This window comes from Pseudopipra pipra, chromosome 3 (genome assembly GCF_036250125.1).
Source record: "Pseudopipra pipra isolate bDixPip1 chromosome 3, bDixPip1.hap1, whole genome shotgun sequence".
Classification (NCBI taxonomy): Eukaryota; Metazoa; Chordata; class Aves; order Passeriformes; family Pipridae; genus Pseudopipra; species Pseudopipra pipra.
Window position 1 is genome coordinate 89,871,707 of NC_087551.1, and position 26,686 is coordinate 89,898,392.

Here is a 26,686-nt window from a genome sequence, read left to right on the forward strand (position 1 = left end):
TTGAAAATATATACATACATTGAACAACAGCTCATCAAAAGCCTCATTCTGATTATTCAAGCATTTCATAAGTCCATTACAATTGATATTCCAGTGATTAAAACTTACTTTCAGACTTACTGAGAATTTGTGACATCAAATCCATGCACCTTCGTCAGACATATTAACTGTAGTCTACTGGGGGAAATTAATGAAAAGGTCAGCTGTGCTGTTGCTACTCATTCAAAAGGCATCCTCAAGTCAGGTTATGCTGGTGACAGGTGGGAGATCTGGATCCTGTATAATGGTGCATCTGGCTGCTGGATACAGTCCACCAGGTTCACCTTGAGTCCTACTCAGAGAGAGGGGGTGTGACAAATAGACAAATCACAAATCTAGCAGCATGCTGGCTGTACTCCAGCTTAATAACTAAGGCCCATCTGCAATAAGCAGTATAAGGTGCAACTGGATGGTGAGTGGATTCACCATCAGACGCTATGCAGAAAACTTGAGTGTGGAAAGATAACATAAGGTTACCTAAGAATGTACTACAAGGACGTACTGAAGGTATATTTCAGTGAAAGTAAGTTACTATAAAACTATGAAATTGGGAGCACCAAAATGAAGAAAGATGTTGGCTTCCTAGGAGAGAAGCGGCATAGCTTCAGCAGGAAAACTGAGAAGTGAGGGGGCCAACACTTACAGCTCAGGCATTTAGTACTGCTGTTTAACTAAATAGTAAAAAGAGCTTATAACACGGGTCTAAATACACCCTGCACATTTAAATAGCTTGATTTATTCCAGTGAATCACAAATAAACTAATGACCACATGATAATGAATTAGTGAATAACTAACATAATTTGAGAGACTATTTGCAACAGCATGTAGTGACAGGACAAGGGGGAATGGCTTCAAACTGAAAGATTAATTTTAGATTGGATATTAGGAAAAAATTCTTTACTGTGATGGTGGTGAGGCACTGGAACATGTTGCCCAGAGAAGTTGTGGATGCCCCATCCCTGGGAATGTTGGATGGGGCCCTGGGCAACCTGGTCTAGTGAAAGATGTGCCTCCCCACGGCAGAGGGGTTGGAAACAATGATCTTTAAGGTCTCTTCCAAGACAAACCATTTTATGATTCTATGATAACTCAAATATGTAATGCCAATTTACTGAGAAAAAATGTAAATAGTTACATTAACAGTATAGAAAAGCATAATTATTTATCAGTTGGTTTAAGAAAGTTTAACCAGCCTGATTTTGTGGGGCATATGAAGAATTAGCACTGAGACAGGATGATGAAGTTGTGTACAGCTCAAAAGTGTACATTGCATCTTAACAGTAATTGTGTGAGTGCTTCATTTCAGTATAAGATAATGAATTACCAAACATTTCAGCAGCAATTAATGAGCACTTTCCACTTAAAAGGTACATTCTTATGACACACAAAGAAGCTCATTAAAAATCCTTCACTTAGATTTTAATCTGTATTTTGAGGAAAGAAATGTTTATTCCGACTCCTACAAAAGTACTTGCATGGAATTTTTAAAATGTGTAAAATTTACAGTTACATTTATTTGAAAATGAATGCTAAGAAGATCACATTTATTTTGCATTACAACTATAGCCTTGATTGTTAATGAAAATAAGGCACACAGAAGACAATGGGATTGATTTGCTATTATCTAAGTTTTATTCCGTATCTAAGTTATTTTTATTCTTTGGAAAGGGAAGAATTGGAAGCCTTATGTACAGCATTTATGAACTACGAACGTAATAATGCAGCCTTCTCAAAATATCTTTCAGAAGACATTTTCTCTTGTATTTTTCAGGTATTTCCATTAGTGATCCATCTTTCAGAAGTAATGAATCATCATGGATGTCATTTGCACCCTTTTATATTCGCCATAAGACCCATATCAAACTACAGTTTCAGACTCTATCTCCAGATGGTATCCTGTTTTACACTGCACAGCAGTTGGGTACTCAGTCAGGTAAGGGTATTCCAGCTTGCTGGTATCATAAACCCAGTTACTTTTTTGAAAAAGAAAAGCAGTACTTTGAAGTGATTCAGGCATTCAGTCTCTGTAACTCGTTGTCCTTGGTGACTGGGTTTTATCATACAATCACAGAATGTTAAGGGGTTGGAATGGACATTAAAGATGACCTAGTGCCAACCCTGCTGCCATGTGCAGGGACACCTCCCACTAGACCAGGTTGCTCAAGGCCTTATCCAACCTGGCTGTGAACACTGCCAGGGCTGGGGCATCCATAACTTCCCTGGGCAACCTGTTCCAGTGTCTTACCACCCTCAAAGTAAAGAATTTCTTCCTAATATCTTACCTAAATTTTCCCTCTTTCAATTTGTACCCATTACTTCTTGTGCTATCACCACAGTTCCCGATGAAAAGTCCCTCTCCGGCTTCTCTGTAGGCCCCCTTCACATACTGGAAGGTTGCAATGAGTTCTCCATGCAACCTTCTCTTCTCCAGGTTGAACAGGTCCAACTTTCTCAGCCTTTATGCATAGGGGAGGTGCTCCAGTCCTCTTATCAACTTTGTGGCCCTCCTCTGGACTTGCTCCAACAGTTCCATGTCCTTCCTTTGTTGAGGACACCAGAACTGTACTGTACAGTTGTTTTGAACTGTGAATAATCAAGTTCATAAGAAAAAACATGCATGACACAGTTTTGGATCAGTCTAAAGCCAGTAAGTATTTAATGAAGTTATTTAATGGTTCAGGAAATCACTTCTCCCTGAAAAGTAACCATCTTTTCAGAAGCTACACTAAGATTCTCAATTCGGGGCATTGTCCCAGTGTTTTAAAATGACCAAAAATAAAGCAATATAAAAACTGATCAGATAAGATAAGTGAAAGTGAATAGACTATGAGAGAGTTAATGAGGCTTCTCAGAACGGTAACTTTGTTGAAAAGCTTGTTGGTGAAGCATGCAAAACATGCAAGTTCTTCATTTCCCAGATAGGCAGAGAAAAAAAAACCTAAATAAAATACTTCTACTATTTACAGAAGTATTTTCAACTTTACTAAGTTAACGTTCCTAAAACTTCATGGCAAGAAAACATAATTTGCCAGTATAAATACATTTTAAAATTTAGTCTTTAAAGTGTACATTTTTTGTAATTACTTTCTTAACATAATTAATCTTTATATTGCATTTACATGGTGCCTTGCATCTTTTTAAAAAGAAGCACTACATATTATTCATAACATCATCTTAGGGCAAATTTTCTGCTTGTATTAAGCAGTACGTTATGCAAAAATCAGGCTTTGTATGAAAAAAAATTACTTAACTGTTTATAATGTATTTTTACACTCCTTTGCTTAAGTCTAAAAACTCTTGAGATACTTCAGTAAACATACTCAGCCACAAATGCATATAAACTCACATATGCCCACTGTACCACCATCTTATTCTGTACACAGGTGTTTTAGCAGGCTGATAATGCATCATACACTGCTGGCACTTCCTGTTTTCCTTGTTCTAATTGCAATCATATACAGAGAAGCAGTTTAAAAAAATATATATATATATAGAGAGAGAGCATCTGTAATACAAATACATGTATTATCAATGAGCTCTGCCAAACAATCCTCCCATCATCAAAAATAAAATCAGATCTTTAGTAGGTGAAGAAATAAACATGAGACTTCTGTTGAAACATTTCCTTCTGGCTTTGCTCTTTTCAAAGAACATTACAGAACTTTCTAGAAAGGGTGGGCAGGTGGTTGTCTCCTTATTGGAAAGTTGATCTGCTGGTTCCAGCCTCTATTCCTCTAACTAAATCATTACTTCAGTACACACACTGAAACACCTCTCCTCCTTTCTTCTTATAGTCTGGTTTACGTAAAAATCGTAGGGAATACTGGGTAAATCTGGACCCTTCCTTGGTTACAAACTGGTCACCAAGGAAGGCCTAAGCCAAACTACCACATGGGCATACAATGGAAAACATCCTATGAAGCTGTTAGCAGAATTTCCTATTGTTCTGTCAGTCACTCATTTTGTTTCTTTGTCAGCTCTTTCTGAATGTGTATCATGACTTTAAGTCTGGTAGTATTGATTTCTGCAACCCTAAGAAAATAATTGCCAAAGTTTGGCAAAATTTATGCAGATATCTAAATTAAGAATAAGCTGGGAAAAAAAGCCCAACCCAACAAGTGAGTTGTGTATGTGTATTTTAGTTCAGAAACCTGCAGATAGAATGACAAGGGGACTTTTTTCTCCTCTTTGATTACTTGTCCTATGCACTGCTTCTGGGCAAGGTCTCTGCAAACATTACAGCATTCATGTGGAGTCCAGCACAGTGACAGTAGATGGCCATCCACTTCACATTTTCTCAAGGGCAGTGTATCCTATTTCTACCAGTGAAAGCATGGGACTCTTAATGATTAAACAGCCTTTAATTTAGACAGGGCTTGCTTGATGCCCATCAAGGGTTGGAACAGCGTATATTCAGTCCATTTACATAGCAAACACTGTACATACTTGCTTTTTTGTTGAGTCACAGAATTACTGAAGCTTTACATTTGTTTGCAGAGGTGGAATATGCTGTAGATTGCCTGCATTATTCCAGAGTTCAAGCCAGGGTGATGGAAAGGGTGATCTCTCCCCGATGAGATGAGAAAGAACAGTTATGCTGGGTGACTAAGAATGAAGTCAGGTTAATAAAAAGAACGGGATGACTCATGCTAAATTCAACACTCAACATTTGCAACAGCAGTTCTCTGTCTCTCTTTAACTAGATTATGTTACAAACCTGGTTTGAAAAACCTCAAAACTTTAATTCCTGATATTTAAGGCATTTAAGTTTATAAACATGTAACATGAAAATAAGAGAAAGCCAGTAGGGGTGTGTGATGCCCGGCTTTATAAAACATTGTTTATGGCAAAAACTGAATTATGAAACTGGACTAAAATCTTTTGGAAATATTCAAAATTGCTAGGATACCCACGAGGCAGGAGTGTTGTTTTCCTAACCAGAAACAAACTGATTATCCACCTACTTTTAAAACAGGACCTGAAGAGTGGTTAAGTCTTCTCTCTTGGCAGCCATGTCTCCTTAGCTGACAGGGACATCATTTCTGCTTTGTTACTAATTCTGGGATCATTTGTGTGGATTAAATTAGTGGCATTGGAAGCCAAACTGCCAGGCAGAACAGACATCCCCACTGTCCTGAAATCTGTTCCATAGGAAATGTTGTTGTTCCCCATTTGCCACTGGCAAGCAAACCAGAACAGGTTGGCAAACTGAGGTTGCTCAAGGAAGATGGCTCCTTCTAGCTGCCGAAATGTGCCAGGGCAACAGTGGTGACTAAAGGAAGCAGGAAAAGTTTCTCCACCAAGGAGAGATGTGTTTTTGAAAGGTGAGACTGAATTGTCTAACCTACAAATAGGGAACTACCCATCCCTTGTAGATGCATGAGCATCACTGTCTACAGGGTTGCTCTGGATCCTAGCTCTGGGATGGTGCTCCAAGTTGAAGCTGGAATCTACCTATTGTCAAAGTGATTTTTTACATAGTTTGAGAAATTTACAGGCTTGACTTGACACCTGTTCTCAGTCTTGCATTAGCTGTGAGATGGGGTTCTATACATGGAGTAGAATAATTTATAATAACCCATGAAGGCATATCCATGGGTACCTCCTATAAGTGTGTATTAGGGGCACTGGCTATGGTCATCACTAGATAAAAGATCAAGTTAAAACAGGCTGATATAACCTGTCAGCTGACTGATATCTAACTGTATGTGTGGACTTAGACCAGCGCAAAGACAAGGTTAAGTTTAATAAACCTAAAGGAAAGCAGAAAAAGATATTAAACTGACGACAACACACTTCAACCATGTTGACATATTACAGGCTGGGAACTAGCAGCAGAGGCTGCAGAAGGGTGGGAATAAGGCTCATCTCTTCTCTGTCCTTCATTCCCTTGTTCTATCCATTTATAGCCCTCCTGCTTCTTCCTTGCTTTCTCTCCTTCGTTCTGCACCTTATTCTGGCTATTGGAAATGCTCAGGAGACTAGCTCTGAAGGACAGCTACTGGTCAGTTAGGTTTCCTCTCATGTGGACACCACAGTGCATCACTTTCCTTGGCCACAGTGTAGCCATTCAGCTGGAGGCTGACATGGCTACTTCAAACCCTTCCAGACAAGAAAAATTCTGCCCCTGGAAGAATACGTAAGTGGTCACAGAGTAAAAGGACATGGTTCAGGTTCATGGAAAATCATACACCAGAGCAGGATGAGAGGAAGACTGTGAAGAACAGAACGATCAAAAAAAAGAATGAAACCAATGTGAACTCAGCTCAGCAAGGCAGGAAAGAGCAGTGAGCAAAGATACATTTTGGACCTATGATGGCTACAGGATGCATTATACTAACAAGAGGCAATAATACTGCTGGAGACACAAACGCTTTATTATGGTGGCTTAACAAGGTCAGTTTAGAGTGAAGATGAGCACAGTGGAACATACAGTAAGAGGTTTCATTAACTGGGAATGATTCCTGTGAATGTTATTGTTTATGAGAAGATAAGGCTCTGTTTGCTATGACACAGTGCCAATGATCAGTAAAAATTTCTGAAAAAGATGGTGAAGAAGAGCAGGGCAAATGCTACCCGATACCATAGGGATAGGAACTGACATTCTGGCTTTGAGCTAGAGGACAGAAATGTGAGGCAAAACCAACAGAAGGCACAAAGTGAAGCCAGCAAACATACATCCAGAGATGCTATCTCAGGGCTATGAAATGGCTAAAGGGATCAAGACTACACATGTTCTTTAACCAAGAAACCACAGCCTAGGGCTCTTGAGATACCTACCCTGCTGAAGTTGCTGAAGCACTGAACTCATCCCAGCCTCTGTCGTCAGCATGGCATAGAGGCTTCTGCTCAGTAACACGAGATGAGACAAAGGATCAGCAACACATCTTAAAGGAATCTCAGACCTTCAGTATTCCAGGAATTAATCACTTCATGAATTTCCAAGTGTACAAAGGTTTGACAAATTATGATGTAGATGAGTTTCCTATGGTAATATAAAAACATGGAGAGTTGATACTGCTTGAGCATGATCTCCTCTCAGAATGGGGATATAAAGACATGCATATCTAGACAAAGATGTCTAGATACATGCAAGTCTAGATAAAGGTTGAACATGAAAGGGCATGTCACCATTTGGAACAATTTAAAACTTGACTGTATGACTGTAATCAACTTGCTTAGAGACTTACATACTTATTCATAGCAGTAGCAAGATGAAAAGTTTTGTGATGCATTCAGAATTCATCATAAGAAGCCATATAAGAAGATACTGTTACAGAAGTCCAGATCTTACAGCAGCAGTCAGATATACTTAGAAGAGTCTTTTCATTAGCTCCCAGTTTTAGGAACTGACTGCTCTGGACACAGGGATGACTAGGCTTCTGGAAATTCTGACATCTGATATGGGAGGAGGTGAGACTTGTGCACATAATGAAAACATGAACATTAAAGTGATGAAGAAAAATTCACACCTGCTGGAGTGCTGGCTTCTGCTACGGAATAGAGATTATCCATCCTGAGGAGAGCAAATTTGACCCTCTGTCACTTGGTGAAAATCTTGAACTAGAATTCGCAAGTAAAAGTGCTATTTTAACTCCAGAACAGGTCCTTCCTTAAGGCAATACCTACTGCAAAATTCCCTTCCCTTAAGAAGACAAGGAAACAATCTTTCAGCATTTGGACTATAAAAAGCCCACTTCTTATTTCACTGAAACAGGGAAGATGATGGGGCAGGAAGGTACATCAGAACTAAATGCTGTAACCCTTAACAATTTTGTTCAAAACATAGTGTCTTGATGACCTGCAGTTTCAAGGCATAGCTAAGATACAACAGCCCATTTCTAAAGAAGATTCAAACTTGTTGACACAGATTGCCTTACAGTTCCTCGCACACGATAAACAGGTTGGGCAAAGACTTGCATGCACAACAAAAAAATGACTGTGACTGCCTACCTCAGGAGCTTCTGCTTTTTCTGTGACTCTACTGATGGAGATAAATAGCCCATATTCGATGAGACACTAACCTGAAAAGCTGGAAGCAAAGTTTTATGTCCTGCATGTGGATCGTATTTTCATGGAAGTAGGGATAGGCTATATCGTCTAGTCCTGGATAAACTAAGGATGTCATTGCCTTCACACTTAACAATAAGTAAACTTCCTCAGAAACAGCTTTGGATTAATTAAGGTCATGTGAGACAGGTTTGAGAAATTATCAAACTGAAATAGTGAAAAAGCACTTTGCTTCATGGTCTCCTATGCTGAGACAGCTGAGAGGAAAAAAACAGTTGCAAGAATGCCATTTGTTTAAAATGGTTATGCAATTCCTATGATGACACAGGCCTGCAGAGGCTTCAGCTGCATGCAAGTCATCCCTCAGAGACAGGGCAGATGGAGGTCCCTTGTTGAAAATGTTACTCGTTGCTAAAGTGAAAGGAAAAAAGACAAGCTCATAATTTGCCTTCACTTTCAGAAGTTTCTTAGACGCTGAACACACAGCACTTTACATTGAGTCCTAAAATGTTTTCAGGCAGCTGTCCTTCAGTAGTACCTATGACATTATAAACTTCATGAAGAAATACTGAGCTGAACCCTGGGATCAATGTCAAGATCCTAAAATTTATCTCAACCTTCTGCTGTTCTTACCAAAGACTAAAATGGCAAGGCCTTTGTAAAACGAAAGGGTCTAACCAGAGGCGTAGGAAAGTGTCTTGAGAGCCTCAGGAGAGTTGAAATTGGAAAGTGTAATTTTTTTCTTCACAAGTAGCAAGAAAAGAAGTTACTCCAATTTGAAGTGAGGCTTCAAATTTGTCCCATAACCCATAACTCAGCCATAACCTCTTCACATTGTAGATAGCAGAATCACAGATTTGCTCTGTAATAAGACTAAATAAGATTCCAAAACAGACAGATCATTGTCAAATGTGCAAAGCTACCAAAAACATTCCCTGGAAATCTTGGAGAACTTCCACCTTCTCCAGCTCTTGATTACAGGTCAGATGAAAAAGCAACGCTGGTCAATGTTTTCCTTCTTCCTAGACAGCAAAAAATGAGTATTTGTGTCCTTGTGCAAGTCTGCATGTCTGGGTAGGAAAGGAGACTGAATGTTGCCAAAGAGGTAGTTCAGAAACTTTTCCTGATGCTCCTCTCTTACCCTAGGACTGAGGTCCTGACAAAAGAAATAGACAAGCAGGTTATTTACATTGCTGAAGACAGATGAGTGCTTTCAAGCTATGCACTGAAAAATTAAGCAAGCTTAAAGCCACATCACTGAGTAGGAGAAACCACAAGTCAAAAGAATTATATTAATTTTCTGAAAAAAAACTGTAACAAGACAAAGTACTCAAAAAGAACACTGAACATAGGGAGGTCATCACAACCAGAACTAGGAAGGAAGTGCTCTGCCATCACTGGAGCTGAAAGAATGAAGAGCTTTCTTCTTCCCATGGGTGGCTGGGGCAGGGAAGGTGAGGCACAAAGCAGGTGCTCTACAGCCACTAATACAACTGAACCATCTCCACCCTGCCTGAATGGGAACCTGAATAATTCCTGCAAAATGGAGGTAATAGTTTTAGCAACTTTCACAAGCCTCAAGTAAATTATGCCATTCATTTTTAACTTTACTAAAAGCAATGTAATTCAAGGATCAGAAATACTCAAAAACTGAACATCCATGAAAGCAAACTTCATCATTCTACTAACAGGTTCACCCTTAAAAATGCTGAATCTTTAAGGAAATTGGATCGGTAACTATTAGGAGAGAAAGCTTACATTCAAGTTTAACAAACTGGTTTACCAGTTTAACTGATAACAACAACCCAATGCCTATTATTTCCAAAAGTAATATAAAAAAATTAAATTGCATAGGCAAATATCAAAAAGGTTGAAAATATAGCTTTCAATAGCACAATATTCTGCTGTCCTCTTCTGCCTCACTGCCACTCACCCCATCAGACTCTACTGCTGATCTTACAAACTTTCCTTCCAGCTTCCATTTCCTAACCTTTCCCAGCTTTTCTTCTTCACATTTGTAAGTACAGTCCAAAGTGGTGCTCTCTCTCCTTTTACACTGCCTGTAAGGCCAGAAACACTGATAGAACAAGAAAAATCCTTCCTAATACTTCCTGTCATGGAGCCCTCCAGAAGAACAATTCAATAAAAAGCTTACCTGTTCCTACAGCTGTCAGAATATTAAACCCAAAAAATCCCTGTTGTGAAAAGGAGCTTCAGGTAAAGCAGAGTATGTCTGCTGCAGACTCACCTTCAGTGCACTAAACTAACAAATCCATCAAGTATATGGAAATTGAGAGCATTTCTGCTTTTGTAAGTTGGCCAAAACTTGATTCTTTTCAATGGGAAAACCACCAACTCACATTTCCTGGATGCCAAAGCGATCCTGTTTCCTCCTGCCTCACAGTTACCTAGTTTCTGCACAAAAGCAGAGCTTTGCAGAAGCTTGGGGTTTTTACCTTGAAGCAAACACAAGCTCAGTTTACAAGAGTAAAAAAAGAAAAAGAGGGCCAAGAGCAGCTTATCAGGGAACACTTCTCTTTATGTGATTTAGACATGATGATGATGGTACAAGGAAGTGCAGGCAAGAAAGTATCAAGATTACTAATATGCTGTTCTTCAGTGCACCACCTCTGGAAATTAAAACTCTTTTATACCGTTTTTTACAGGTGACTTTCTATGTATATCATTAGTAAACGGATTTACACAGTTACGCTACAATCTCGGAGACAAGACAGTCATCCTACAGGCCCTTCAGAAGGTCCGTGCAAATGGTAATACATGGCACTTACTCAAAGCAGGAAGAGTTGGCAATGAAGGCTACCTGGACCTGGATGGTATCAACGTTACTCAAAAAGCTAGTCCTGGAATGAATGTACTAGACACACACACAGATTTTTTTGTTGGAGGAGTGTCTTCCTTAGACCTTGTTAATTCAATGGCAGTAGAAAATGAACCCATAGGTTTCACTGGTTGCATTCGAGAAATTGTTATAAACAACAGGGAACTGAAGCTTACTGCGACTGATCCCAAAGACGGAGCCAATGTTGGTGACTGTGACGGAACAGTTTGCGGGTACTCAGTGTGCAAAAATAATGCAACATGTCAAGTTGAAAACTCAGGCTTTTCTTGTTCTTGCCCACACGAGTGGACAGGGACCACATGTGAACAATCTGTTCACTGTTCACAAAACATGTGTGGGTCTCAAGCGCTCTGTATTCCTCAACCTTCTTCATTTTCGTACACCTGTGTATGTGCACTAGGCTGGTCAGGTAAGTACTGCGATAGCAAAATCAAATTTTACATAGCAAAGTTTGTTGGCAACTCCTACATTAAATACACAGATTCTTATTACAGAAAAAGAGACCTCCAGTACAGCCGCATTTCTTTAAATTTTACTACCAATCAAACTGAAGGCTTAATAGCATGGATAGGCAAAAGTGAAGATGAAGATAATGACTTCCTTGCCATTGGTATTGCCAATGCAACATTAAAAGTTGTGGTTAATCTTGGAGAAAGAATCTCTGTTCCTCTAATGCACAGAAAATACATCACCTGCTGTGACGGAAGATGGCATTTTGTTACTGTAGTTCAAAACCAAACCTGTATTAAGGTATATCTTGATGAGGAGCTAATTCTTTTTGAAGACATTGATCCACAAAGAAAATACACTGCTTTAAACTATGGTGGCATTTGTTATTTTGGTGGGTTTGAAATTGGCAGGAAAGTCAATGTAGTCACCACAGGGCTTTTTCAGAAGGAATTCATTGGTAAAATTAAAGATGTTGTGCTCTTCCAAGATTCCAAGAAGATTCAGCTAATGAATGCAGAAGGGTACAATGTTTATGATGGAAATTCTGGAAATTAATTGAAAAAATGTTCAAGACTCTGTAAAAGTGATAAACTTCCTTTTCCTCCTGTTTCTTGTGTTAGTTGGCAGTGTAATACTCAGAAACCAACAGAAGAAAGCTTTTCATTAAGAAAAAAAAAGTAATTAGGGACAATTTTATGTTGAGTATTAATAGATATAAGATATGTTTTACTCCTAAAATTACTTACTTATACTCTTTAGTATTTACTTTAAAATAATGGGAAAGTCTGCAGGATTTTTTATTTATTGTGCTGGAAATAGTTTTGTCAACAAATAGATAGTAATTAGCTTATAAAGCCAATCATCATTCAAGTGTTGTTTGTTGCTTTATGAGAACAGACAACTGTTAACCTGTTTCTCCAACTCTCAAATTTTATTAGTGTTTCTCTTTTAATTTTATAATATTAAGGTCAAGTGTAAAAACTGAAATTGGGGAAGGGAAGAAAAGGTGTGTTTGGGGCAAAAAGTACATATCTATTGTAATCAGAATTTTTTAAATCATAACAGCTGTAATTACTTGTTAAGCCCACAAAGATCCTAATTAGGTAATGAAGTTCTCCCTCCCTTCTGAGTCTCTGTCCATCCTGTATGCATTTATGTAAAGCAGTAGAGCTTAGCATGAACACGGGCTTAAAATATTACACTTAAAGAATGATTTTAAGAGCAGAAAAGGTATTTCACTTCAGAGAGATAAAAAAGGTTTGCTGGTTTTCTCCAGCAGAGGTCTCCCCCTATTTGACTACATGAAAACTTTTTGCTTTAACAATTCACAACTGGAATGTGGGAATGTGGTATTCTGTCTACAAGTAACTTCTACTCCTAAGAGCTTAAAAATCAGAAAGTCCAAGAACTGCTTTGCTTTAGCTACACCTTTCTGGCTTATATGCCCCTAAATAATATCAAAATTTTACTAGACAAAGGTTTTGGTCATAACAAACTGAATTTCCCTGACTATATCTTTCATTAATTCATAATATCAAAAGTAAATAGAGCTCTTCATCTATAAATGCAAAAATTATATTCCCTCTGAAAAAGTTCAGTTATATTCTGCTTCAGGAAGCAATAAAAAAGAATCCAGTTTATTTTAATGTGCTCAAACCAATGATTTATCTACATCTACATTTCTCATTTGACTGCTGGCTTACTATATAAATAAAATGCTTCAATAAAAATAATAGTGATTGATTCCTATCTTTTCCTTTTTTACTTTTCTATTGCTCAAAAGCACATAATAAAACATCACCTCCTTGCATGGGAATTCTCTGAATACGAGTTTTCAAAATGTAAAAACAGGTCAGAAACAAGTAACTATTCTGGAGTAGGGGGGAGGGAGGTGAAGGCAGGGTGTGTGTTTATCTTTCCGTAAGGCAGATATGGAGCAGAGACAATAAGCACCTAAAACTAGGTGACACACACCTGGCTCCATATAACCATACTTTGTATGTGGCAATGAATGCACTGCCAAGTCAGTTAACAGGCAACTTGAAGATTACTGCTGTACACTTTGGCTATGGAACTACCCCGAGATGTTTTATTAAGCATCCGCAAACATATTTGTGAGGTTCTTTCTATCTTCTGCTGCTGCTCTGAGGCCCCAAGTGATCAGCTTGATGCAGCAGAGCTTCTTCGCCTCTTCCCAACAGGCAGCTCACAAAGCCCAATTAGCATTTGAGTCGTCCCCAGATTCTCTTCCAGTCTCTCTAAGTAGGGCCTTTTATCACCATGTGATGCTGGAGAGGGAGCATATTTAGCGTTTGTCCTGTTCCCTCCAGGGCTTCTGGTGTACTGCCAGTTCCTCAGCAGTGCACACTGCCCTTTGTGATCTGAGCAGTGAGTCAAGGTAAAACAAGGAACAAGTAATCAAAGCAGTTCCAGCTAACACAAGTGTTGGAAGGAGACTGACTGAAGGCAACAGAGAAGATAAAATCCTTTATTCCTGTAGTAACAGGATTTATTCCCATTACACTAACTCAGATCCTAGGAACATGTCCTGCAAACTGTTGCTTTTTGTTACTTTAAACATTTAACAAAACTCTCCCTTAAGAGCTGTTTTACTGCAGCTCTCTTTAGGTTCTACATACATGAGGCAGGTAGCAAAGCACTCAGCAAACTTGCAAAATGTTTACATATTCTTTCCAAGCAAATTATTTCTGATAGTTCTGGCAGAAAGCATTCCCATCCCTTCCGTCCAGGCAGTTGCAATTTTTACTGCTCCCAGTTTATTTTCAAAGCACAGATGGATGTGCGTGTGAGAGGCAGATCACCAGTGGACTGGGAGTAGAGTGCTTTTGAACAGGTCAAAACAAAATCTTCACATGGAGAGCTGCCAATTTAAAAATTACTTCCAAAACGAGGACAATGCTTAGATAAACTCACGTGCCTACAGAACTCTAATGGAAATATTTAAACAACATAACACATGCATACTACCAGATATATCCAATGGCACTACTGCTATAGAGACGATAGAATTAATTTGGAAAATACTAATTTAATTTGTCATTCTATAAAAATGTTTAGATATTGCTTTTAGTTACTAACAAACTGAAGATTTTTTTTTAAATTAGTCTTCTCAACTATGAGCGTAAGAAACATCACCTAATAAAAGTCTACCACCCCCTTTATCCTGTGCAAGATTTTTAATTTTGATCAATTTGATCACGAAGCTACCTGCAAGGTATTCGAGTAAAATTTTACTTTAAAATATATTCATAATTAAAACTAACAATTAGGGTGTTGCTAAACTGGGAAGACCTTTCTGGAGAGAAGAGGCTTTTCTACAGCTACGTGCAAAATGTTACGTCAGCAGCATAGTAAGGTTGTGTACTCAAAGCTAAAAATAAAACGCTGAAAAACAGAACAATAAATCTCAATTTTTCTTTATATGGTGGAATTTTTTTGTTATTTCTGACAGATTCAACAAGATGCCCAGTGTATTTTAAGAAGTGTAAGAGTAGGTGACTTGAGTTGGTTTTCACGTTCGCATTGTTTGGCATCAGTGGATGGTAATCACTACAAAATATCAATTTACCCCAAGTCCCAAAGGTATAAACACTCTTCTGCCCCCTCCCACCTGTTTGTTCTCCAAAACTCAAAACAAACCAAGCCATGAAGCGTACAACAAATGTGGCATTATGTGATTCAGCTTTCCATATTCTTTAGACTACAGTTTCACACCTATGAAATCAAACACACACAGTATGTGAGAAAGTTTTATCATTTTAGAATCAAAATATCCCTTAAAATATTTACATTTTACAGTAAAAAGGATAGCAAAACACAAAGTAATGTACAAGCTTAGGTATTCAAGTTTTTGAAGCATGGAAAATGGTGGGAGAAATGAATTTACTACTACAAATCATATTTTCAAGAATTTAGGTTAAAAATGCTTTCTTATTAAAACAAGTGCAGTTTAAAGCATTAACATTCGAGCAGCTCAGCCTTCCAATTTCTGGTCACAAACTGCTTCAGATGCTTAGGAAATACTTGAAAACTAATGAAATACACTTGAATTTTTTTACTGTACTACTGAATAATTTAAAAAAAACCCAAACTCTTCACACCACCAAGCATATTGTTTTGTTGTAATGTGTGGATTCTGAGGCTTTGCTACAGTCTTTAAAAACAGTGCAATTTAAAAAGAAGGTTATTGTATGAAAATCACCTTTAAAATTATCAGAGCATCTTAAAACAGAAGAGAGCACAAATTACCAAAGGCAGCAACTATATTGCAGACTTGACTAAAGCCAACTTCCTCAACTAACAAAATTCCTAAGCCTTTATTGCATATTAATAAAAGAAATCTTTAAAATTTTGAATATACAGCAATGTAAAATTTTTAAAAATATTAAACTCCTACTTCTAGCGATAGTTGGTATAATGAAAAAAAAGGATGAGTATTGGTACATCGAGCGGTACCAAAACACAGACTTGTTTCTGCAAAACACCAACATGGAATAAAAAAGATGGCACAATCCTAGCAGGCTCTTTTTTTTATACAAAGTTTTACGACATTACTCTAACAGTTTATTTAAATAGGATTTTAAAAGACTGCCTGCATCTTTTTACCTTTTACTTTTAGTTCTGTCACTGTGGTCCCTATGTCTCTCTCTGTTCTTTTCACTTTCTCGTTCTCTATGCTTCTCTTTGCTTTTCTCCCTCTCCTTATCTTTTTCATGAGCCTGTTCTTCACTTTTAGGCTTCTCTGTCTTTTTTTCTGGATTTCTAGTCTCTCTGGGGCTTTTTCCATCAGCAGCCCTATCACTGTGTGGAGACCGCACTCTTTCTTTGTCTCTCTGTCCTTCCTCTCTACTCTTCCTCTCTCTCTCTTTTTCCTGGTTTCTGTCTCTGCGTCTGTTTCTCTCAGAATCTTGCTCCCAGTACTTTTCGTTGCTCCACTCTTTTTCATGTCTCTCTTTTTTTTGGTGATGGGTTTCACTGTAAAGCCTTTGTCGATCATTTTTTCCTCTACTGAACCCTCTCTCCAAATGCTGTTCTTCTCTGCCCCAAGGATCGCTGTGGCGTCTTTCTGGTCTCCTACTGTCTTTAGTCTGAAAAAAATTTTCTGGTCCCAAAAATCTTGATTGTTTGTGAGCCACTGGTAGCCCTTGTGCAATGGGTCCAGCATAATGTGGTGGCTGGCCTGATAAATGAGCTACTGGTGGCCATGGCATCATTGGATTTTGAGGAAAACCAAAGCCAGGAGGAGGAAGAAGCGGAGGTGGTAAATGAGGAGGAAATCCAAACATAGGGTTGTTTTGCTGAGGGAAGTTATGAGGTGCAGGAGCCTGAAACTGAAATCCAGGTGGATTAGGTTTAGGATGCTGAAAATTCTGCTGCGGAGGTCCAACAGATGAGAAGTTGCCGCTTGTAACAGGGCTTGGGACTTTGGAAATAAATTCAGAACGAGAAGAATTTTCGGTTTCAAAATGAGATGAAGTTGTTGCTGGTCCTCTTCTAAATGAATTCACTGTTTCAATGTTTTGCATCAGTGCATCTTCCTGTGAGTGTTTGTTATCTTCCACTTGTGATGCAACTGTGCTATCTGCTTTAGCTGCAGCTGAACTGAACTGCGACTCATTGGTTTGCAGATCACTTTGATACAGGTTTAAGCCCACTTCTCCAGAAGACTGTTTATTCTCTGGTTCTATTTGATCATTTCCTGAAGGATTCTGTCGGTCTTCACTTCTGCTAACGTCTCCATCCTTGTTTTCTGAAGTATTAGTCTGCTGGCTTCGTCCAGCTGCCTGTCGTGGGTCTCTTTTAAGATTAATAAATGGTGGTGATTTAGAGGTACTAGCAGTGGTACCTTCAGCAGAACCTACACTAACATTGTTCTCACTGGGTTTTTTCCCTGCATTTGATGAGGAAGAAAAGCTGGAATTTGTGCTCCTTTTAACTTCCTGTGAAACACTATCCTTGTCTGGTACCTGCAACTTTGGGTCATTTTCTTTACTTTCTTCTGTTTCTTTATTCTGTGACTGAGCAGATAAATTTGCTAAAAATGCTTCTGTGGAGACATCTGGAGGTTTTCCCTTAAGACTCAACCCTATCAAAGAACCAGCACTTTTTGCAGAACTTGAGGTCCCCGCAGCTGCTGTATCCACAGTTACAGCAGTGTTAGTGGATTCTTGCAGATCATCCAAACCAGTCTTTGCTTCACTAACTTCTGTAGTTATATCAGCAGCATCAATGTTTTCTTCTTTCAAGGTTGCCTGTTCATTTAATAATGGTATCTCTTCACTAGGACCTGCTTCTGACTTGCTGTGTTCGTATACCTGCCCTGTCGTACCCAACAGACTTTGAAGAATATCATCCACTGGCAATGGTTTATTTGCTAGTTCCAGAGTAGAAGGCTGATTTTCCCATCCAACCAGGACTCCAGGAAGAAACCTGAGAGGCTTCGGTGGTTCATGTTTGGTGCTTTCCACCAGTGGTTCAACAACTGCTGGAACATCTTCTATATTAGACTGCTGAAGTTTATTTCTCTGCTTGTGCAGCACAGTTGTGAAGGAATTGAAAAAATTATTTTCCTCTTCTTCTAGTGCCAACTCGTGATGAGAGACTTCAGGTTTGCTTGGCTTGCTTTTCTTCTCTGGTGGAATGCTACTCAAGGTACTTTCAGCAGCTTCATCCGCAAAACTACTAGTAACACTTGAAACAGCAGTAATCTGCCTCTTCATTTTCTGGCGAATTATCAATCCCAGTAATAAATTTGGTCGATGTATTTCAATCCCTGTACAAAATTGTAACAGCAATTTATTATCTCTTTATATTTTGTTAAAGGCAATCTTTTCAACAAAAACCCCCATACTCTCACAATATATTACAGAAAGTAATAATTTTTTGAAATTTGAAATTTCCATTGTTAAACATAACAAACAATACTTAAAATAATAAAAATGTATTTCCAACATTATAGTTCAAATATTGCAAATTGTTTTAAGTACTATACTGCCCCTTATAACTTCCAAAGAGAGAACACGAGACAGTTTTTCAGGATATTTAGTCTCATCAGAGACGCATAGAAGTTAAACATTGTGTTTGTCTAACACAGTTACAGTCTAGTAAAAGTGGTACCATAGCAAAAGAGGAAAAAAAAAAATAAACACAAAGTCTCCTCATCAATTTGCATTAGACATACTTCTTCAAAGATTTACCGAGAGTGAATTTCCATAATGATTCCCTCATTCCAGGAAAGGCACTGTGTTTTAAGTTATACTATTACCTATCCCTTCATTATGTATTTTGTTCTGTATAATTTAAGTTCTTGCAAAAACATTATGAGCTGTAGCTCACTCTCTTGATTTCGGTCCTGCCTATCTCAAAAAGAGAGATCATCCACAAATATTTATAACCAAGATAAGTCGATACAAAATAACTCAGGTGCAAGCAGAACAGCTGAAAGCTATTTTAGGACCTTTTCTTCCTTGGCCTACGTTTTAAACTTTACATGTTTTTTTTTAAGGAGCTTTGGAATACTTGAGAAAAAAAGAATTAGTACATTTCAAACAATGAAAAATACTATTTTAAAGTGAGAGTATAAATTCGGAACCCAGTAGAACTACGACAGTCCACTTGCATAACTGAGTTTACTGCCACTGAAATCTACAAAGCCATGTGGGTTAGAAAAGGAATGAACAAAGTTATAACACGAAACAAAGTTATACATAGTAATTTTTTCAATATCAATACTTTAAAGTACCAGAATAATCTAACAATGGGAAATTAATGTATTTTCAAGGAAACTAATATAATAATACTATGGCAAACTCATTACATTTTGGAATAAAATGGCAGGCATTTTTTAATTTAATTCCCTCTTAAATTTCTGTTGCAAACTTCTTTTAGTAGCATTATGATGATTAAGTTCCAAATTCCAAGCAGTACTTACCAGGCCCATCAAAAGGCACAAGGTGATGAGGGACTTTATCTGCAGAACCCAGAGGGATGAGGTACAAATCTTTCACTTGCTTCATATTATTGGCCGCTACACCATAACGTTTTCTGCTGCTGAAATAGGCAAACAACAATGCATAGGAGATCTGATCCTCTTCAGTTACTGGGGTAAAGCGAACTACACAGATCTCCTGTTTACAAGAAGAGAGAGAAGAAGTTGGTCAAGTACATTTTTCTGTGAAATGTTAATTGTTTTACTGACTGCTCTTTATTTAAAAGCACAGTTCAGAGGAGAAAAAGCCTCCTCAGGAAGGCAGAGAACAACAGAGGAGACAGAAGGAACAGAAACACAGCCAAAAAAAAAAATTCAGGAGAACTAGATAAAACAAATAAAAAGCATTTAGTACTAAGAAAGTTAATTGAAGTGCATGACAAAAGAGCCAATATTTTATCAGTCAGCTAAATAACAAGTTTATTTATGCCGGTTTCCAATTAATTATTCCACTTCCAACCCTTAACATTACTACAAAGCTGTATTTTGTAGTCCATTGTGTCCAAGAGATCCATTAATAATGGGGAAGACCAGTATTGAGATCCCAGAATTATGCCCGAAGCCCAGCTCAGGAATTGATGCTGAAGCTGATGCTGTTTAATAGCTTAATGAGTGATCTGGAACACTGGACAGGAGATTCCCTGCAGAACTGAGATGGCACCTAAGCAGGGGCAGTGGTCAATATGCAGCCATGCAGGGGGACTTCAGCAGGCTGAAAAAACAGGCTGACCTTTGTCAATGTAAGAAAAGTTGAAATTTAAAATCCTGCACTTTGAGCTGGAGTAGCCTCATGCACCAAGACAGGTTGAGGAGCTGATTGCCTGGAAAACAGCTTGCCCTAAAATAACATGGGGGTCCTGATGGACAAGCTGAATATGAACCAGCAACATGCCCATGCCAGTCAAGAAGACCAACTGCATTCTGGGTGTCAGAAATGACGCAGTCAGCAGGCCAAGGGAAATGGCTATTCTTTTCTATACAGCACTTGTGAGACAGCATCTGGAAAAGACTATCTGGTTTTGGGAAGCACAAGGACAACTGAAACACATCAGGACAACTCCATCAGAGTGCCATCTAGATGGTTTTGCACACTGTAACAGTACCAAAATGAAAGGTAACACTTGAGACTTGGTTTTGCACACCGTAACAATACTGAAATGCAAGGGTAACACTTGAGACATGAGAAGTGGCACTCAGGACAAGTTACTGTGCCAAAGGAATACAGGTATTGTCAAACAGCAAATGACCGGTTGTGGTTAGATAGGAAGAAAATAAACACCAGCAGCTGCCATTCATCCCATTCAATATAGACATCAGATATCCTTAAAAGTGTCACGTATTTCACAAATGTTTCAAAGAGAAACAAAACAAGTATCTTTAGGATGACTCAGATGTACATTAAACAGCAAGTCTTTAATATGTAAAATTTTTACCTTGGTCCCTGAAGCTTTGATTTTTTCTACATAATCCCAGACAGTGTGAGGAGATATCCTTCCACCTACTTGAATACTATCAGGTAAATCCTATGAGAAAAGACAACAGAAATCTGAATCCAACATAAATAGTGTGATAAATCCTTCATCCAGTATCTGTTTCCTATATTCAAAACATACTTTGTTCTTTTAGTTCTTAAATTATAATTCAAAAATATCGGTAGAAGTTACAACAGTAGAAACAAACTCTGGATATTTAAATTAATATTCTCAGTGTAAAGTTAATGATATGCAATAAATAAGCTATCATTCAATACTGTTCATTTATACCTCTCCAAAACTATTCTTTTCAGTAACATTAACTACCAACAGAACTGTATTGTGTTCTAGAAACACTCAACCTATCTGTAAGATCAAACTGCAATGAGAGCTCCACAGCAGTATGTAATAAACTTTCTAAAATTTTCATCTTGAGGGGAAAACATAACCTACACATGCATGTATATACAGACGTAAATTTGTTCTTGGATACTAAGCAACATGAAGAGACTTTCAGATTGTTCAAGAACATCTAAGAAAAAAGTTTTTTGAAATAAAGCAGGTGAGTTTTGAAAAGAACATCCTACTCATAAACCAATCCTTTAAGTATTAAGGATTACTGCATGCCCTGCACTCCCCTGAAGATTTGACAGCAAACTAAAGACAATCTAATTAACTGAAGACCTAAGTCCTTTTGATAAGAAAACTGATGCTTCCTGTGTAACTGGCAAGAAGTAACATTGAATCTCATGGGCTCTCTGATCTTAATTTTACAGAAGAATGAAGACAACTATTAAAGGCAGTTGCATGCTTTTCCTGCCTCTCAGATACTGAAGAGAATGTTCCAGAAACTTTTTTTTTTTTTAGGGACAATTTAGTCTTACAATGGAAGGTTAGGACAAGAATTGCCACCAGGCAAAAAAAATAAACCCCAATAAGTAGGTTTCTGTTGTAAATAAGATGAACCACAGGTACATTACTGAATAATACTTTACTTAAAAATACAGACCTTAACCTACACCCTCCCACAAATACTTTACTCAGCACAGTGATCATGCTTCACTGTGTTTCATCATTATACTATCATATATGGTACACAAGTTGCTAAAGTTAATAAATAAACTGTTCGTTTACGTTTGCAGTAAAAATAAGTACCTCTGTTAAATACTCAAAAGAGCCAGAAACTGGATAAGCCTTGATAACAAACTTTGCCACTGAAGGCATATTGATAAAACCCTTCCAGATGAAATTCAGGCGCGCCAGAAACAGACTTTCACATTCCACAGTACCGGGTGTTTCTGACCTAAAAAGGGACAAACAAAAACTCACTTTGTTTATAACACGATATATTACAGAAGGTAATGTAAATAATAATTTTTCTTTATAAAAAAATAAGTATTATGAAGAATTTTCTTTTTCAATTAAGCACCCTGCCAAGAGATAGGCAGACAATCATGTTTCTCATCTTCCAGTGGAGTAGATATATGGTTCAGGAAGGACAGGCAGATAAGCAGTACATTAGTTCACTACTGTATCTTTTAAAATCAGAGAAGTTATTTAGTCCAACAGTTATTAAACACCACTGAAGGGACACAAACATATATAGGGGCTGCTCAGCCAGCGAGACTTTCCCCTGCCACAGGGAGGAATGAAGACAAACTGCCTGCCGGCCTATCCTACTTTCCTAACTCCTACATTTTGTTGCAACGCTGTCTGTCCACCATCCGAATGCCTATGTTCCCTGTCCTTCTCCTTGCCCCACAGGCTGGCTCCTAATCTCTTCTCACCCATGCATCACTTCCACACTTCTGTGAGTACTACAGAAGTACCCAGTTCACCAGTACAGGTGAGTACCCAATTTCACCTGTACAAAACTGTCTTTCCTCCCTTCAAAAAAAAGCCTCAGTTTTGTCAACAAAGCAGTTGCAAAAACTAAATGGGAAGACAATTTCACAGGAGAGTGCTTCTCAACCTGAGGGTTTCCTTACCGAAAAGATTACACATTTCAACATTTCCCAACATGTTGCTATCAAAATATTCTAGGCATGCTAGTAGCAGTTTGGTTTTTTTTACTACTGGATGCCCAGTAGTACCAGATGTTGTGCTGTTACAGTAACACGGAAACCTACGTTTACATCTGTCTATACTAGACACTGTAGATTCCAAGTTAAGTCCACTGTCCTTGGTAAAGGATCACACTGTCCCAATAAAGGCAAAATTTCAGCATGAACTGTGGTCAATTCTAAATAACTGGGAGTTGTTTCTTCTAGAAAATCCTCCCTCAAACCAGAAACAAGCAGTCTCATAAACTGCAATTTCCTCTGTAATGAATAGCAGAGTGCGGAAGAAAATGAAGAGGGGGTTGACAGCAAGTACAGCAAAACATTAATCAAGCTGCTGTTACCTGTCATGTCTAGAAAATCACTGCTCTGAGATTTGAAACTAGTCTGATTTCTCACTGCAAATGCTCTGTTTAGAGCAATCTCAAATTCCCTGGCTTTATATATATACACATACACAAAGGCACATGCTCATTCAAATGCAGCACTGTTCAAACTACATTCCTTACTAGCAAAATACAACATGAAATCTATATCCTGATTTCTTTTAATGTGAATTCTTTTTAGACCTTGTTGCATCAGAAAACATAGTTTATTTTTCCCTAAAAGAAAATGTGGTAATTAGAAGTTTGCAATCACAACAATATATGTAGTATTATTTATATAAATGCACAATTACTCCAGCAGAGAACTCCATTCTTAAGATGTGTGCAACTTCAAGTACAGAAATGGATTAATGAAATGCAATTAAAAAATTAGCTTTAGACATAATAGCTTAACAAGATTAATAATGTCTTCCATTTAAAAATACTGTTTCTACACTTTATATTACTTTGGAAGAGGGGTGAATGATTTCGATGAGTCTTGCTTATCATCTTCCAGTAATTCTGAAGCTAAAATACTTGATGTTGAGGAAAGTGCATCCGCAATGCTCTCAGCTTCATTGTCTGACTGTTTCCGTGCAACTCCAACAGACACTTTCACTTTTTTCGCAGAAAGATCATCAGTAGGTGGTGCCATTCGTCCTGCAGAGAAGGAATTGCAGTGGGCTTTATTTTTTATTAAAGAAACAAAAAGAGGAGTTCCTCTGAACACATGGAAGACACACAAAACCCACCACATATTGTCATTGAAGCGGGATAGGATAAGGAATTCGTACATTTTATACCTATTTTACATTGTATAAATTTATCCATTGTATATATTCATACAGTACTATACATAAATATTGACACTATACTGGCACAGGATAAAGAAATGAGGAATCAATACTAGTATGCACATCCATTATAGGGATTTCTTTCTCTGCAGTCTTTTTTATAAAAAACATGACAAGTTTATGCCAATAACCTATCATTTTAGTAGTCTCTTTTGTAAATTATTAAGTAGAACACTGCTTCCACAACTTTCAAACTACATTAAGAACTAGATTTATTTACATTCTTGAGGTATACTGAGATTTATGAATGAAATTATAGAGGCATGATACATTTATTTTCATGTGCTTTTCTGAATACCTATGCAGATTTTGCAGTTAAGATCGAAGAGATGATTTTTATGTTGACTTGTGGTGTCCGGAGATGCAGATTCATTTATTTCTTTATCTTTTTCAGCTTCGTCTGACTTCTCAAACAACTTCATATTAGGTTCCTAAGAAAAGTCAAACACATTTTAGTTAGCCTTTCCCCCCCGTTAATATCCAGAGCTAATATTGCCATTCATATTGCTTAAATGTTCTATAGTGTTTTCTCCCCTTCAGACATAAAGGTTCTGCTTCAGATGTAAAGCCTAAAATGCTGTCACAAAATCACAGGCGCATTAAAAGAATTAATTGGTATTCTCAAATATCTTTAGGTAACATTTAGAACATTTTCTAATTTCTACTTTTCTATTTTCTACAATTGTCAGAATTCATCATACAGTCACAATATGGAAGGAAAAAACCCAACTAATCCACCAGGCCCCGAAGTAAAAGTCAGTAAGGATCAAAGAAAAATTGAACTCAGACCTAACATGTAATTACAGATCCGAACAACAAAATCATAAACAAAACACTTCACAAACACGTTGTCTATGAACTAAATACACTGTGGTGTCATGCTTTCTTTTCTACCTGAATTTCCATTACTTCCTCTTGTTCTTTCATCGATGTTTCACTTTCAATTTCTATTTCTCCTTTGTGAGTAATTTTTGTGATAGGTCTTCTTTCAACTTCTCTCTGTTCTTTCTCAATCATTTCAATTGTCTGTGAAAACAGGAAGTTATGTGCACTTATTCCCAAACCATAAAATTTGGAAATCCACAAATATAAGAGATAAATAGGACTGCCATTAGAAAACTCTCTGTAGAAAAAAATAATACATTTTTATCTTTCAAGTGTCAACTAGTTTCATAACGCAAACATGCAAGCAGCCCATCTAACTTCTCCTACAGTGCAGCAAGTACTTACCAGGCGTGTATTTAAACAACTTATAAAGCAAACCTTCAACACTGAATGAAAATATTGGTAATTCTGATTTTCTAAGAGCTAAACTTAAAAAAACAAAACAAAAAAACCCAACAAAACCACAAAAAAAACCCCAAAAAACAAAACAAAAAACCAAACCAAACAAAAAACAAACAAACAAACAAACAAACAAACAAAACCCAAAACAAAACAAAACAAAAAGGCATCAACTCCATAACAGTAGGGACAATGTATGATATAACATACATGCAGAATTGTATTATTTCTTCAAGAGCTTGTTTATTAATACATAAACCTAATGCTTCACCTCAAAGGTATTCACCATTTAAAGGTATTCTTAAAAGTAATGGATATGCTAATTCTCATCAGGACAGCTGATTTGCTCTGTTGAATAAAATAAAATATAAACCATTATTTCTAATATTGCTTCTTAAGGCACATTTACAGTTCTTAAACCAAGAAGTGTTGGCTGTTGCAAATATTTTAAGCCTGGTTTATTAAGGAAACAAGGATTCTACAATTGCTTTATCTGCCTGCCAATTACCTACAGTTACTTTTGAACACTCTGGGAAATTAAAAAAAAAAAATTAAGTAGCAGACTTCATGTCTTGCTTAAACAGGAAAATGAAAAATATAGTAAAATGATACATATTTATTTTACATGCTGTATTCCATTTCAAATTCTAGAAATTTTGAAGTATTTCTCCAAAATAATAGGGAACCTGTAGTAATCTTTTGAGCAGCATAAAAACTTGTTTTGAAACTCTCACAATAATGGAATACTATCATGCGTGGTCTGTTTTCAGTATTTCAATAATGTTTACAAAAACAAATGTAATAGCTACAGAATAATCAAACTTTTCATGCCTTTATAGGCTTTCGAAACAACTTCAAGACAACAGAATAATCCGACAACTGTTTTTGCATAGAAACTAACAAAAAGTTGTCATGATTCATAAACAGATCTAGTCACAATATGCAATGAAAAGGAAAAAACACAGGAATAATTACTACTGCAATGCACATTGAAGTCTCTAAAACAGCATCACACCATACTGAATCAGTTATCATGGAACATTCATTCTCAGTACACAGAATTCAAGAGGATGAATTTCCATCTATTCTGTGTTACATTACCTACTCATTAATTTTTTATCAGAAATCATCTGATAAAACCCATAATTCCTGATATGATAAAACCCAACCAAAAAACACATACCAGTTAACACTATCCAAATATCACACTTTTAGGTTCTATGATGTGGCATATAAATACCAAAGATTCTGTCAATATAAATCCAGATTTTGTAAACTAGAA

General features: G+C 37.4%; 2 protein-coding genes across 10 annotated transcripts in view; one reads left to right on the top strand and one right to left on the bottom strand.

The window, feature by feature from the left end:
- Nucleotides 1-16,462, top strand: part of EYS (eyes shut homolog) — an 863,631-nt gene extending 847,169 nt beyond the window's left edge. The window contains exons 48-49 of the mRNA XM_064650232.1: nt 1,813-1,974; nt 10,718-16,462. Of these exons, the coding sequence (XP_064506302.1) occupies nt 1,813-1,974; nt 10,718-11,916 (1,361 nt within the window). The 3' untranslated portion in view covers nt 11,917-16,462. The remainder of the gene's footprint in view (nt 1-1,812; nt 1,975-10,717) is intronic.
- PHF3 (PHD finger protein 3) overlaps nt 14,783-26,686 on the bottom strand; it is a 50,628-nt gene continuing 38,724 nt past the window's right edge. For all 9 annotated transcript variants that reach the window (XM_064650233.1, XM_064650239.1, XM_064650236.1 and 6 more), the window contains 7 exons: nt 25,015-25,146; nt 24,419-24,551; nt 23,734-23,926; nt 21,997-22,144; nt 20,803-20,892; nt 19,313-19,508; nt 14,783-18,154 (listed from right to left, as the gene is read on the bottom strand). In XM_064650233.1, the coding sequence (XP_064506303.1) occupies nt 15,984-18,154; nt 19,313-19,508; nt 20,803-20,892; nt 21,997-22,144; nt 23,734-23,926; nt 24,419-24,551; nt 25,015-25,146 (3,063 nt within the window). In that variant the 3' untranslated portion in view covers nt 14,783-15,983. The remainder of the gene's footprint in view (nt 18,155-19,312; nt 19,509-20,802; nt 20,893-21,996; nt 22,145-23,733; nt 23,927-24,418; nt 24,552-25,014; nt 25,147-26,686) is intronic.